This window comes from Odontesthes bonariensis, chromosome 9 (assembly GCF_027942865.1).
Source record: "Odontesthes bonariensis isolate fOdoBon6 chromosome 9, fOdoBon6.hap1, whole genome shotgun sequence".
In the NCBI taxonomy this organism is placed as follows: Eukaryota; Metazoa; Chordata; class Actinopteri; order Atheriniformes; family Atherinopsidae; genus Odontesthes; species Odontesthes bonariensis.
The window spans coordinates 17,598,942-17,614,391 of NC_134514.1; the positions used below are offsets into that span (position 1 = coordinate 17,598,942).

Consider the following 15,450-nt stretch of genomic DNA (forward strand, 5'->3'; position numbering starts at 1 on the left):
TCCTCCTCTGTCTTGTCAAGGTCCCACAGGACCGGGTATGTATTTTTTTAGGGGATTGCTAAAAAGATCTAGTTATTTTTGGCTTTGGTGAAACAAAAGAAGAGATTTTAAATAATGGATATTGCACAAACTGTTTGTGCGGTAGAGAAGGAGGTTTTTCAGCATTTGCGTTCAACCCCAAAAAATGTCTCCTGCTTCATGATATCAATAGGAACATGGTGTGATTGTTGTTTGGAAAACAGATGCTTCACACACTGCTGTAGCCACAATAAAGAGCAGCAGAGCACCAAGGAGCCCTTGTGTAGGAACCATAGGGCAGCGTGCGAGGCTTGCAGCTTCGGGCCACAGTTGAGTACGTTCACTAATAAGAATAAGCTGTCAGTGCTGCTAATAACAGGTCAGGTTGTCACATACTTAATTGCTCTGGAAATTCTAAGAACAGATCAGACGTGCCACATTCACTTTTACAGAAGAAGGAGGAATCTCAGATGAGTAAACAGATTTTCTCTCTGCATTCAGAGCAAATACATATGTTTTACTTTTTCCGCTTTGCCTGTACCCCAGAGCGTGACTGTCGGCGCCAATGATGGAATGAAATGTTTGTTTTTATCTGTCTGTTCGCCTCAGGAGAAGAAGACGTTCCAGCAGCAGTTCGTCCCACAGTTCATCTCGCAGGAGGAGGAGTCGGAGTGCAGAGAGAGACAAAGGGAGGAGCCACCGTTCACACCGGTCGCGCAGCCGGGACAGAAGGTACAGTAGCACCGGCACTCGCACATTATTCTCTGGGAGTTTCATTCACTCACCTGGGTTTTAGTTCAGCTTTTTCTGACTGTGGCCACACGAAGTGATGAGCGTCGTCGCCGTTATTTAGAAGTGGAAAAACTATTTCCCCAGCAACTGGGCGTTTTGATTACAAATCAGCGTGCGGAACGCCATCGCAGATTTTTCTTGTTAAAGAAAAAAGGCACTTTTGAAGTTTATTGTAGGGTAAACACATCATTTTGTGTTTACGTCTTATGTCATCAGATGTAAGCACATGGAAACTTGCATCTCAGGGCTGAATTACTGTATTGCGTGTGCGTGCATAATGTCTCGGTTTGAATTCCCTGACACTTTTACAATGTGCATATTAATGAGGTCGAAGCACGCAGAGACAGCAGGTCATATGCTACATGTGTCCAATCTGTCTGGCCAAATTCAGCTCCCCTTTCACTCATTAATGAAATGAAATCATCATTAGCCCTACATACTTTGTTGAAATATCATCGTTTTATGGTGGATATTTTTTTCCTTTTTTTTTTTTTTTTTCTTCCAAAGGACAGTTACTCATGCAAAACTAATGTGTGCACACCTGCACCACACACGCAGTCAGCCATAGCGAGGCTTGTATCCCTTTCAGAAACATAAAGAGAAAGTCGCTGTGTGTGGTGATCCATGTCATTAGCATAGCTAATCTGCTGCTAATGAACCAGTAAACTGTGCTGTTTTTAAATCCCTTGCACACACACAGTCACAAACACATAAAAATATGCACAGATGCACAAGTAAAGAAAAGGTTGCCATAATATATGTGCGAGCGAGGCCCTTTGTTTGCGTGTGTATGGCTGCGGGGGAGAGCAGAGATCATTTTAATCACAAAGGGAAAAGTGTTTTAATATCTTCATTACAGAAATTTTAGGATGAAGGGATGCTGCATCGGAGATGTTTTGACACGTGTGGTTTATGGCGCCATGAAATTACACCACACTTCAACTCTCCGACCACAGGTTCTTGCATAAGCAACAAATTTCAGTGCTGCACCGTGCGCTTAAACCGTTTCTACGGAAGACTCAGCCAGGAGGTTTTCACACGTCACCTCTCTACTCTCTGCGGTACAGTTGCAGTCACTCATAGAGCTGCTAGTGATTAAAACATCAGTCAAAAATGGCATCGCTGGTGTGATGCGAGATGAAAGGTGGAAGGGATTTGGGAGATTTAGAACTACAGTCGACGACATCGGTGTTTACAAACACTGCAGTGTGATTAGGAGGGCTGCGTTGTGTAATCGGCTTAGCGGTGAGCAAAGGAGCAGGTGGGATGGGCTGGTGTTGCTTCGAGAGTGCGGTGGGATGTTTTGAGGTGGAGGCAGTGTTGGAGGTAGGGATGTGCAAAATGATGACATTGATGATAAATTTATGCAGTTAAACGATGACAGCTGCAGTTTGTGTCGCATGTGCTCCTGTTTTAGCAGGACGATCAGGCAGACATTTAGTTGTCATTTCGTAAATAGCGCTAGAAATGAAATGATTAGTTGATTCATTAAAATAATCTGCAGCAATATTTCTAACTGACAAATCACCAGTTGTTTTTCAAGGAAATTGCAAAAGTTTTTCTGGCTCCAGCTTATGAACTCTGATCATTTTCTCTCGTCATCATCTTGTGTAAGAATATAACGAACATCTTTGGGTTTCAGACTGATCTTTGGACCAGGAAAAAAAATAAAAAATACTCATGATGTTTCTATGCTTTGTTGACCAAATAGTTTTCCAGTTGATTAAGAGTGTAGTCATCAGATTGGTTGATTATTAAGGGAACTGCATTGACTCAAAAAGGTTAATTATGAAAGAAAACGATGTGGCTTATCGTGCCTTCAGTGTTTATTGTCGGTACTTTATGAGAAGCAACTGCAAATTCAGAATCCTGTGCTTCTCTTTGGGACTCTGGATATTCTGCACCTTGTAGGAAATGGAAAGCAAGTTGTTGTGCACTGTGCACAGGTGCCACGACTGCCATTAGTGCTCTGCGAGTGCGTGTGGATGAGAACGCCTGAGCTGGCTGTGAGGCCGGCTGATGGATCAGAGGAGGATTGTGTGGACAGGACCTCATGATTGATACTTAGATAGGTTATGAGGGGCTGCCTGCCACCCCCAACCAGGCCACGACCGGCACTTTCGGCATGTGAAAGATAGGAGCTTGCAGATAGTGACTTGGGTAAGGAAAAAAGAGGGGTTGAAGTTAGAAGAGAATGGAAAAAGTGCCGGTTGAGTGCAGAGGACCCTAAATGGGGAAAGTGAAGAGGAAAGACAAAAGCTGGCAGCAGTAGGGAGAGGAGATAGACTTGAGAGGTATATTATTCAGAAGAAATGAGAATAATAACGTCCGCATCAGAATATTGCAGGGAAGAAGATTAGGACCATAGTGTGCCATCGTAAGTTGAAGGGAGAGAATATTATTACCTTCTTTTCAATCTTCCATGTATAAATAGAAAATAAAGAGATACATGAAATAAGAATAATGCTCTATCATGTGTTTACCATCTATTGTTGCATCCTCCTCCTTTTTTTCCTGCCTTCAATCAGAGAAGGGCCAGGTCCCCCAGAGGCAGTCAATCTTGCCCTGAAATGTAAAACAGACAAGAGGAGCAGATTACCTATTTGCCATTAATGTTTATTCTCTTTGATGTAAGCAGGCATATCAGGCAGCGCACGTGTGTGTTGTGCCTGCATGTGTGCGCACTGTCAGATGGGCATGTGCGAGGCTGATTGAGCATACGCATGCAAGTGCGGATTTGCGTGAATGCATGTTAATGGGGGGAGGTGTCACAGCCTAGTCCATTGGGGGGGAATAGAGTGGAGCATGGCAGCAACAGTGATCTGATGTGTACCCAGTCCAACAAAGATGACACGGCCTCTCATCACGCCCCGGATCACAGGCACATTTTTAGGTGAGCTCAGCGGAGCGTTGTAATTCTCTGCTTTTATTGGAGGCCACAGCAGGGGTTGCATGTGTGTGGCTCTGTCAGTCACTCCATCACCCCCTCATTCACAACCGTTTAAGAGGCCTATTGAAATGTGTGGAGGAATGGCTGGTGCAACAATTTCACCATTTGACCAGTCCAAGAGAAGCACAGTACATCATTCTCCATAAGGTCTTCACATACGAAGGCATGGCCCCACGTAGGTTAGCATTTACTGCAGCACACAGACAAACACTAGCATTTACCTCATTAATATTTCAGGGCTGTGTCGAGTTAGCAGGGCAGAGTGCTAGCGTCAGGGTTTAGCCCCCGTGAAACACTGAGGTAACTTCATCGCTGCGTGGCTGTCTTGAGTCAAAAGAGAGCGAGACCTTTAATTATCCGCCTGTCCCCTTGAGGAAATGGCAAGTTACACCCACCACGCAGCCTGCCAGGTCAGCCCACCAGATTAAGGATTTTTTTCAGACATATCTGAGTCACAGAGGTTAGGATGAGTTCAGATCTAGTTTGTTGTGAAAGCAATTGGGCAGGATATTTAGTCAGGACGGAGGGTTAGGGGACAACTCTTAAAGTCCATGCTGTAAGCGTGACTTATGTTAAAGTTCTCTGCTGAATAAACTCTGTCATGTCCAGTTTCCTGTTGACATGACAAATGGGATGTAGAAATAGGGAAATTACACAGATTTGTACGTACTTGAGTTCTTGTAATTTGATGAAACTACTTCAAAAGCTAAAATAGGCCACTGGTATTGTTTTTTAAAAACCCAAATATGCTAACTGTTCTACTCGAAATTAGTTTTCTTTTGCATATATATATATATATATATATATATATATATATATATATATTATACATACATGCTGGTGCAAAGGGCTTGCAGTAATCAGGAAAGGAGCAGGGATATTCACAACCTGATTTATATGAACTTTAGCCTTCCAATGGATTTACCCGTGTTGATCCAGTCAGCAAAACACTTACATGTGTCCCGACGGGACATATTCCTGTCCTTACCCAGAGAGGTCAGAGGTAAGGGTTGAGAAAATATTCATCCTTGAGTTATATACTGTAGGGTCAGTGCCTTGGCTTGGGATATTTAAGCAGGTGTCTAGTTTTGTACCCCAGCGGTTGACACATAGTCTTCCTCTCACCACTTGGCCACGCAGCTACGTCTGACTTGTCTGAGAAATGTAGGCAACCCTGATGTTACAGCTCCATAACACGGACTGCTGTGCTCTCTGCACAGGAGATCTCAGAAGGAATTTACGGATGCGTGTGCACGTGCACGCACACGCACGCACGTGCACATGACGGACTTGAGCGATGGCCTGGTATTTATTTCACACAGCAATTTCCCCAGTATGAGATGAGGTGTCGTACATCTGCTAGATAGCTTTTTCTGCCTTGCTCCGACATGGAGTGTGCGCAAGGTCATCCGGGCAGCTCGGGGAGCAGGGAGAGCTGAGGTGAGGAACCGAGGGGAGGAGTGGACAGGTCTTCCATTGGGAGCAAAGGACGGCGGGGGCAGTTGAGTGCGAGAAGACAGAGGCAGGGTGGGGGGGGATCGACGACTTTATTGTGAGTGAGTTGTGTGGCCTCCCAGCTTTCGTTGCACCTGGGTCAGCAGTTCCCCTGTTGAGTGGCTCGGTGGGGGATTTCTCAGTACATTCATGTCCATCCTATTTTAATTCACACAGTTTCAGAGTGTACTGTGCAGTATAGCAGGTGGTTTTGGGTGTTGCTGGCTTTACAGGGGAAAGGCCTTGAGTGTGTTTTGAGCACATGACAAGTGAAATCTGTGAGAGCATAACTCATTATTGGTGGTGCTGATGGATACAAAATAAAACTAAGAGGCGTGTTAAGAACCCTGAATTCCTCTTCCTTTTTTAAGACGCAACATCTTGGTGCTCTCACATATGTGTGTGCAGTTGTCTTTGGTCTGTCAAGAGGGTTTCTGCTCTGGAATTTAAGGGCAGGCTCCTGGTTGTTTAGTTTTTTTTTCTGCATCTGTCTGTTACTCCATGGGCTCTTAACATCTTTTCCTCTCCCCTTTCCACATGATGACATTTTGCCCTTTCTTCCTTCTTCCCCTATTACTAGACTTGCAGAGTGTTGATTTAAACTGAAAGATGACCTGGTTTGGTTCAGCTACGTCTTCTCGACTCCATAAAAATCAACACGCTTCCAGTCGTGAGATGTGAGGGTGTTTGTTGTTGTTTCTCTGTTTTCCTCCCTCTTTCTGTCTTACTCTCTTTCTGTGTTGTCTTTTTTTATTTATCTGCTGTAAAGGCCAGTCAAGCGCTGCTCAGCTTTGTTGTCAGAAACCTTTATTTACCAAAGGGAGGAATAAGTGACTGACACAGACAGCCTCTTTCATCCTGGCTCGCCGCAAGCAGTGTTCCCCTCTACAGCCAGAGGGACCCCCCCACCCCACACACACCCCTCCCACACCTCTCGTCTCCTCTCCTCTCCTTTCACTTCTGCCAAGCCCCCCTCTCATCACACCCCTCCATCCTGAAGGCTCAAAACACACTAGCCCACTCCCTTGGGTAGCAACCTAGCTGTTGAGTCTGCACCGAGTAGCATACACACACACACACACACACACACATACAAACAGAAAATTCACCTCACAAAAGGCACCGCATCAGTCCTCTTCCACAGAGTCAAATGAGGGAGGTAGTTCGATGGTCCCAAACAAAGACTCATTTAATCAAAGACTTGTCCCTTTTTTCATTTTCTCCATCTATTAAACAAATCTGGAATAATGCCAAATGAAGCCTGCTGTGCTATGTCCTCAGTCGGAGAGGCCGGCGTTGTGTTTTTAGATGTTGGGTGAAAGATGGAGATGGAAAAACGGGTCTCTAAGGCATCGGTTGCTTAATCATTTATGTCGGAAATTTGAGGACACTGATTTGTGTTTAAATCAGAAGGTGATTTCAGATTTATGGCAGGACATCAGTATAGTTGTAAAAAGTGAGATCGTTTTTTTGTTTTTGAAAATAAAGGAAACTCTTGCCATTTTACTCGCAATTTTAGTCATGCAATCAAAGAGTTTTAATCTGTTGATGAAAATAGCTTGAAAAGTCAGTCATGATCTTTTTAACCTGTGTTGAGTTCAGTCTTTCTTAAAAGTGCCCAATAACGAGTAACATGTATTTCTTTGTTTAATATTTGGCTTGTCTCTTCTTGACATAGTGTAGTTGTGCTAAATTAAAGCCGTTTTCTGTTTAAACATGCAAACAAACAACAACAAATAGAAATGAAAGCCTTTAATAATTTCTATTAAATACCACAAATACTCACAGTGAACATATTTGCATTTGAGTAGGATTCAGCGTGCAGAAATAGGAAATAAGTTTTTAAGATCACATTTTTTCTTCCCGAAAGCTTCGAGAATGAAAACAAACCTTCGATGTTCATGTAAGTATCGTAAAAACATCACGAGTGCCCTTACATCTGTTTACGAAACACAGATGCCTTCTATTGATGACTGAACCCCAGCAAAAGATCACTTTTGTTTGGTCGGGACATAGACTGTTTTGCAAATAAAACCTCCATAATGCCAAAGACTAATAAGATTCATCCAGCCCTCGTTGTGCTTGCTTTATGACAGTGAAATGCCTCATCCGTCTGGCCAAACCAAGAGGAGGAAAGCGAACACCAAATGTACTCTCTTTCTCTGTCTCTGTCCTGCCTTCTCTCTGTCTCTCTCTCCCATTTAAGCTTCTTGAAGTTCTTCCAAATTGGGTTTTAAATGCCAATTAGGAGGTTGAATGTAGTAAAATAAAAGCAAATGCAGGCAGGATGGCCTCACCTTCTGGCTGGTTAGGCTTCAGAGAGAGCCGAGCCGGACCTTTGGCTCTCAGCGAGGCTTTGAGAGAAATATCCTGCCTAATGAACACATTAATTAGAACCATAACTATTTATAAGATGATAATTAGAAACGAAGGGAGGTAAACTGGGCTTTTCCTGCAATTAATGGAGGATTAATTACGGGAGCTAATGAAGTGGATTTTTGAAACGCGTGGAGGTGAAGTACAGAGATGTGCAGCTCGCTTTGTGATCACTGGCATAATTATTTTCTCCAGCACCAAAGCGTTTGAGGCCCTGGTCCTCGCTGGCTCAGGCCGGCTAATAAGCATCATTGCATCGTTATATATGCACTTAAAAAGACTTGCCACTGAAATGACTGTCTAATTATTTCTAATTGGCAGGCCCTGTGTGTTGTCATTGAGCTGTTTGGAGCCACAGCAGAGCCCTGGGTCTAATAACGCTTAGGGCGGAGAAGGAGGGGAGAGAGAGCTTGAAAGATAGTTCTACATAGAGGGACAGAGAATAAAGAGGAGGAGGAGGGGGGGGGGTCCTACTGGTTACCTGCTGCTCATAGCTGGACCTGAACACTGGCCCCCTCTGCCCCTCTCCCAGCAGGACAGCAGGTCCCAGAATTACGGCCGGTCAGAGGTCACCTTGCCAAGCAGTCGATGAGAAAAGTTTAATTTTATCCGTGGTTATTTTTCCCTATTTTAATTAACAGCTTCCGCTTTTAATTGACGCGAAGATAAACGCCGCCGCCTGTCCGCAGTTCTTCTTTTGCTCTTAAACATACAACACGTGCGAGGAAGGGGAGGAGGGAGGTATGTTTATGTGCTGTGTGGGATTCCAGGGCCAGGTTTTGAGCCAGCCCTCGGGAGACCCGAGCTCAGAGCACGCATGGACAAACCTCAGTTGGCTGGGAGTACCTTGTACTCCAGTTATACTATACTGGCACAGTCATACTCAGACGAATACTCAGCGTGGACTTTCTGGCATACGTTTATCAATGGATTTTTAAGCACAAGCTAATATGTTCTTGTTCACAATATTTGAGACACTGATCTCCATTTAGGCTGTGTCAGATTCACATACAGCTCCTGCGTGTTTACACATGCTATCTGTTTCAGGGTTTTTTATAGATAATTTGGGATTTTGTCTGTGAGGACCTCACTTAACTCATCCTAAGCAGAGCCTCGTGTGTTGCTCCTGCCAAAAAAAAACCTTTGTCATCCCCCCCCCCACCCCCCCCCCCCCCACCCCCCACCCCCCCCCCCCCACCCCTCCTTGAACAATTTGGGAGCAAATTGCCTGCTAATGGAACCACTGCCTGCACTTGTCTGTTAACCTTGGACAAGCGAAGCAAGCACACAGACACACACTCACATGTGGTTTCACTCCAACATGTAGTAATTTATTTGTGGAAAAAGAGTGGGGAAAAAAAAGAGAAAGGATGGCAGAGAAATGTAACAAAGATCATGCGCGCCTTGACTGAAACCTCGACAATCTTTTTGAAAGTAATGAAACACTTTCTCACCGTGCGTATGAGGTTTTCTGTTTGAAATTTGTCTTCCTTTTTGCTCTATCCACTTGGGTTTTGGCAGAGCCGAGGACACGAGGAGGAAGCGGAGATAGATAGATTGGCCAAAGGATACGTGGCCAACTGTCGGATGATTGGTTGTACAAAGAGCAGAAAAGCTTCTGTGACTGGCTGAACAGAGGATTTGACGTTGCGATTTTTGGCTTCAAATCAAACCAGGAAAATGTACTCACTGTTGCAGTCAACAGTTTTGTTGGTGTGGAAGTTGTCCAGATATTTATAAAAAATCGTTGGGATATTTGACGACACACAACCCATTGACAAACGGCAACAATATAAAGAAATGAAATAGCCTCAAATAGGAAAAGTATTCATTCAAGGAAAAGTATTCATTTTGAATCCCATTTAGAGATCAAAGAGATGAATTTAGGATGTATTTCTGAAACATAAAGGAAACTCAAAGGTTTGTGTTTCTGTCTCATATTCTGTTGTCATCATTCAGGTCTGTGCTTCAGTATAAAACTTGCTCCATCAAGCAGGCACGATTTTAAAATATCTGCCTTCTGTATGGGATACCCCTAGTTTTTTTACATGGCGCGTGGAGCCTGTGAAGCGACAGCTGTGTAGGAGGGGAGAGGCTTTTTCTCACAGAGGATGTGAGTGTTTTCTCTTTCTTTTCATTTCTTGATCTCTTTTTCTGCGTTCATTTCTCCCTCTCCTTCTCTTTGTTCCGTCTTGACAGCAGTTCATAAAAAATGAGTTTTACTAACTTCTTTACGAGACAAGTCTCTGTTCGGTCTGAAGACAACTTTGTTTTTCCAGCGAAGAGGCGAAACCAATAGGGCGGATTTTTAAATTTAAAATTTTTTATTTTTTATTTTAGCAAGACGCCACTCCAGTTGTGTCATGGGTGTTTAATTAAGTGTAGTTTCCCTCTAGTAGTGGAATGTGTGTCTGCTTTTTGTCGGCCCATTCCTCGAAGCCTTTTACAGTCCACCCACATGGTTTGTCTCAGCGTTTATGATTTTTCTTATACGGGAGTTGTGAGGTTCCTAAATCACTTAAGCACACGGGCCAAGCGGTCCACATTTAAACAATAAAAGGCTGTTATGCTAAGGGCCCTCAGATCTCCTACCACTTCATAAATATATGCGTATAAAAGGCAGAAAAATACATCTTCCCTGAGCAGAGAGAGAGAGAGTGGGGGGTGGGGGAGTGTCTGAGAGCACACCTGCTAATTGGAGCCAGCTTGATGTGAAGTATGGCCGTCTTCTCCGTAAGTTTTTTTCTTTTTCCCTCTCCCTCCTTTTTTGTCTCCCTGGTTTTTCTTGACTCTGCACCTTTAATAACCCTTTTTCCTTCATCTTTTCCATTCTTGCCTCTGCATAGCCTCCGAATGCCCTTCACCTATCGTCTCCTCGTCTCGCCAGCACTCCCCGTCTTTCTCCTCTTCTGTCCTCCCTCTTTTTATTCCTCCCTTTTCCCACCCTCTTACAGATGGAGGCAGTGACAACCAAAACAACTCTCTCCTAACTCGGCGTAACTAATTGTTTTGAGCCGTGATGGATGGAAGGAGGGAAAAAGTGGGTTTCATGTGCGTGAGTGGCTGTGAGCGAGTTGGCAAGTTAGCACCTAGTCTAAGCGAGACCTCCACTTGACCTTGCGTCTGGACTGAGCGGCTGAGCCAGGCCACTCCCCACCCCGTTACAACCCCCGGCTTCAGCTGCTAATGGGTGTCATGTCGAGCTGCGGCTGCACACAGGTCAAAGGTTGCGGGTGCACACCAGACGGCCAAGTTTAGGATTGCGATGAGGAGGCTGACTGACACTGGGCATATGTGCCAATGAAGACGCAGGCTATTCAACACACAGCTTTGAGAAGCAGTGCACATATGCACACATGCATGCATGCACATGGAAACCATATCCCACTGCAGAAAGTCATCTTTTCCCTCATCGTTGGCTGGCCGTTGTAGGTTCATATAGATCTGAGGGGTCTTTGAAGGTCTTTGAACTCTGCTAAATGACTTGACCTTGTGGCTTGTGGCTGAATCCATGTGTGTGTGTATTTGAGCGGTTACGGGAGGTAGTGAGTGGGTGGCCCGCATGGGGTCTCATTTCAGCTTCACAGCGTAGCAGGGCATTGCAGACATTTGTGTTGACGACTGCTAAATTAAAAGCAAACTGAAGATTATGACAAATCTAAACACTGCTTTTATTGATGCAGAGGGGGACGAAGAAAAAAACATTTTCTTCCCAAATCTTTCATGCTCTGTCTTTGCTGTGTTAATTGTGCTCACAATCAGCTACTATGCAGTGATTCCCTGTGTATTATTTAGTGTGTATATATATATATATCTATATATTTGTGTTTCTGCGTGGGCGTGCGCGATGGATGACGGAGTCAGAGTGTGTGCGTGTGTGTATGTTCTGTGAACCGAAGGAACGGATGATATGGCTGCTTAGAGGGAGGAAGCAGCTTGGGAAATGATTTCAACAGCTCTCATAATTAGAGGAATATCATAAATTAAACTTGTGTCTGGCGTTGCGTTTGAAGAGCACTCAAAAGTAATAAATTCTGGATGGTTAACATATTTGCATTCCATTCAGCAGGCAGCGTCAGGAAGGAACAGCTGTTTTCCACGTCTTTTGGCAGCAGGAAATGCACATTGCTCACTCAAGGTGCTTTTAGAGACACTGAAATGGTAGAAAAAAAAAGAAAAGTGACTTTTAACTTGAGCATGAAGCTGCTGCTGCGGGCCTCTGTCACTGGAAATAACTCTGTGGGGAACAGTGCATTAATGAAGTTCTTCAAATAGGAATCGCCTTGCTTTCAATGGGCCTTTTCAATCTGTCTGTTGCTTGGAAAAGTTGACTGGCAAGCTTTTTGTAGTTTGCATGTGTGTATGGCTGGAATGTGCTCATCTCAGGTTTCATCATTACTTAGTGGGTTAGGTTGGCCGACTAAAAGACATTGTACAGACAAAACCATAAATTTACTGCAGATTTTTGGGGGGTTCAGAATTTCACTTTTGTAGGGAGAAACCTCAGTGCCAAACAAGTTGATATGTTACCTTCTTTGCGTTGCCTTTTCATTTTCGTTTAAGGCTGGAAACGTGTGAGTATGTGTTTCAGATCCCTCTTTTTTTGTGTGTGTGTGTGTGTTCACACCACGGTATAAATGTGTGTCCTACCTTGAGCAGGTCACTAATAATTAGAACACTGTAATCGGCCAAATTTCAGCTAAACTAATTTCAGCCAAAGTAATTAAATACAGTGTGCACGTACCACAAATATTTATTTGTTTCTTAAACGGCAATCTGTAAAAGCACCAGTCATGCAGGAACAGCCGCAGTTACCTGCCGTCAGAGAGAAAATGATTAATGACCTACAATCCGTTGCATAAAGGGGCATATGTAGTGATTCCTGTTCTGCTACATTTTCAGCAAATACTTATATTCAAGATTCTGAAGCATTTATGCAGGGCCTGTACCATGATCAATGTTTATGATCAATGTTTTGGGGCTTTTTTTTCTTGTTGAAACAATCCTTGCAGTTTTTTGTTATAGCTTGTAGTTGGAATATTGGTTCTTATTGTGACTTGATCATATTGTGATCAGCTAATTTTACACAGATTATTCTAATAGGGATAATGCTAAAGCCTGAATTTGTACCAAATTAGTTTTTGTACCTTGTTACTTTCAAATGGAAAACAGATTTAGCTTTTTAAGGCTTAAAGTAGATTATGTGCCCATGCTGTTAGCCCACAGTCATGAATGAATGTATCAACTGTAATGGACTGTGATGGCAGAGAGACTGGCCTGAAGAGTTGTCGGACTTTAGGATTTGCAGCAGCTTCCGCGGAGTGTAAATGATGGTGAACATCAAAGCAAGAATGATTCTGATCTGTAGTTTTCATTCCTCGCTGTGAATGTAACATCTTGCCAGGAAACTGAGATGGTCATTTTAATACTTAAGAACTGCGCGACTACCCTTTGTCAGTCATCGGTCAGACAGGAGTCACCACTGCCAGTGTCTTCTGAAATGCATGATGGTTAAAGTTACATGGCCATTAATCACTGTTGTGTTACACTGGCCTAATGGATATGCATCCTGCTCAGGTTATCATCACTCGGGAGATGGGCTGCGTCCCCAGCAGTTATGTTGGTGTGTTCTACTACGAGATAAACACAATTCGGACATGAACTTGGCTTTGTCTTCCCGACCAAGGAAGGAAGTTTGGAAAACAGAGGGATTGCTCGTCACTGCTGCTCGAATAGGGGCAAGATGAGATTAAAGAAGCCGTGTGGGTGATTGTTTTTTTGGGGGTTTTTTTTGTCTTTGTTTCTGTGTGTATTCATGCGCACCCCATCCCCACACATTGTAGCATGAATAATGATTCGACTGGGGTCAGATTCCACTGGAAACGCTCACCTTTATCTGACACTAGTGGTATCGCGTAGCTGCCATTAATGTCCAATTTTCAATGAAAGCAGAAATAGAATACAGATAAAGGTAGCACACCATCCAGCTTCACACCCGGACACATAATTACCCCAATGGGCTGTGGTGAGGGATCATATCCTGGTGCGCACTGGGGGGTCAGTGGCGATAAGCTTTATCCTAGCTCCCAACATGGAGCATAATTACTCTATTGATAATTCACCAGGAAAATGGTCCCAGCCAATTGCAGAGCTCCGATTTAATGGATTGGACGATGAAACGGGGAACGAATGGAAAGGAGGCTGTGAGGGTGTGTGTGGGTGTGTGTGTGTGGAGGGGGAGTTGCTCGTGGGGGCAACCAGCAAGGGCCTTTTATTAGAAATGAAAATATGTTTAGGTCATAGGGGGACCCATTTTCCCTGGAGATAATAAGGCCAATAAAATGTAAAGCAGGGGAAGAGCTTGGAATGGGGTCCGACTGTGGCTGTTTATCTGTGTGTCCTGCATTAGCCCATTTATCCCCAGCCCCAAATTAGCTAATCATTCTCCAAGGGGAAGGACTTGGTCAGGAAATTGACATTTAGCAGCATAGGCTCACTCTATTAACTACAGTAAATTTAATTTGCCGCACACCCCAGAAGTGGGCTGTTTTCTTTGCCATCATAGGGAGAAAGAGAAGGGAGACCGAGAACTAGAGAGAAGGGTAGAGAAATTGTGTTTATTGCATCTGCTGCTTCTGGCCGCAGTTTGCTTGGCTGTAAATATAGGACTTAGGCTTGGAACACCACGGCTCTGTTGCATTTTTCCTCATGTTCTGCTGATTACAAACATACGCAGGCATTGTCAACACATAGATTCACTCATTCCAAGGTCTGTTTGGGCCATTGATGGATTATATTGCCTGGAGGTTCCATACCCCAAAAATGCCAATGATTTTCTTTTCCTTTTTTTCCATTCGACGCGATTCTTTGATTCTGCAAATTGTAGCTCCAATAAACATTGTATTAAACATTATAAATCACGTGTCCGCTTTAACATCAACCTCTGAATCAGATGTGTCATGACCATTATTTTTTTGGAAAATCACTTCAAGGGGCTGCTATATACAATGCAATGAGTCTGGATACACTCTGGGAAAAATATAGTCCAGATTAAAAGCCGTACATATCCAGATGAATTAAGTATTAACCTGCAACAGTATGGATTATCTGGGCTGGCTGTTGCTCAGGAGGCATCTTCAATTTGAAGATTGTTGGATCGATCCTCAACTTCCCCAGTTCACACATCCACGTGTGAAAAAAATACTGCCTCAAATTACCCCAAAGTGCTGAACCTCTTCTAAAGCCCTCTAGTAGGTTGCTTTGGGTAAAAGCATCTGCTCAAATGTGATGCGATATTTTCTTTTGATTTAGACAAACTAAATTGAATGAAATTAATTGATTTATTTCTTTCCCCTTTTTACTAATTAATTCTCTCACTCATTTATTTCATTTTTACGTTTTTTTTAATTTTATTTAACTGTTTTATTTTCGAATGGAAATTTAATATGATGCAGGTATGAGAAAGCAGCATGCACAGCTAATCACGAGCTGTCGTCTGTATCTTCTTTTTCTGAGTGAGCGTGACTCACTGAAACGGTTAGGACATATTACCAACATGAAGCAAATTCCAGCAGATCTCTCTTTATTTCCACGCTGTGTGAGCATGGTAACTTGATTTCTTTTATTTTTTTTCAGCACGATTTTTGCTCTTACGACAGCCATTTGTAACGTAGGCTATACTGTTGAAAACACTATGAAGCCCAGTTTATGCGCTTTACACCAAATTAATTGATGCAAACATGCTTCGTGGATTTTTTCCTTCTGACAGCTGGATGGAAGCACAGTTGGGAAGCTTTCACCATCTTAAGTTTCTTTTCACA

General features: G+C 43.5%; 1 protein-coding gene across 1 annotated transcript in view; it reads left to right on the forward strand.

Moving 5' to 3' along the window:
- rsrc1 (arginine/serine-rich coiled-coil 1) overlaps positions 1-15,450 on the forward strand; it is a 108,389-nt gene that overhangs the window by 2,868 nt on the left and 90,071 nt on the right. Inside the window, exon 3 of the mRNA XM_075474406.1 lies at positions 628-750. Within this exon, the coding sequence (XP_075330521.1) occupies positions 628-750 (123 nt within the window). The remainder of the gene's footprint in view (positions 1-627; positions 751-15,450) is intronic.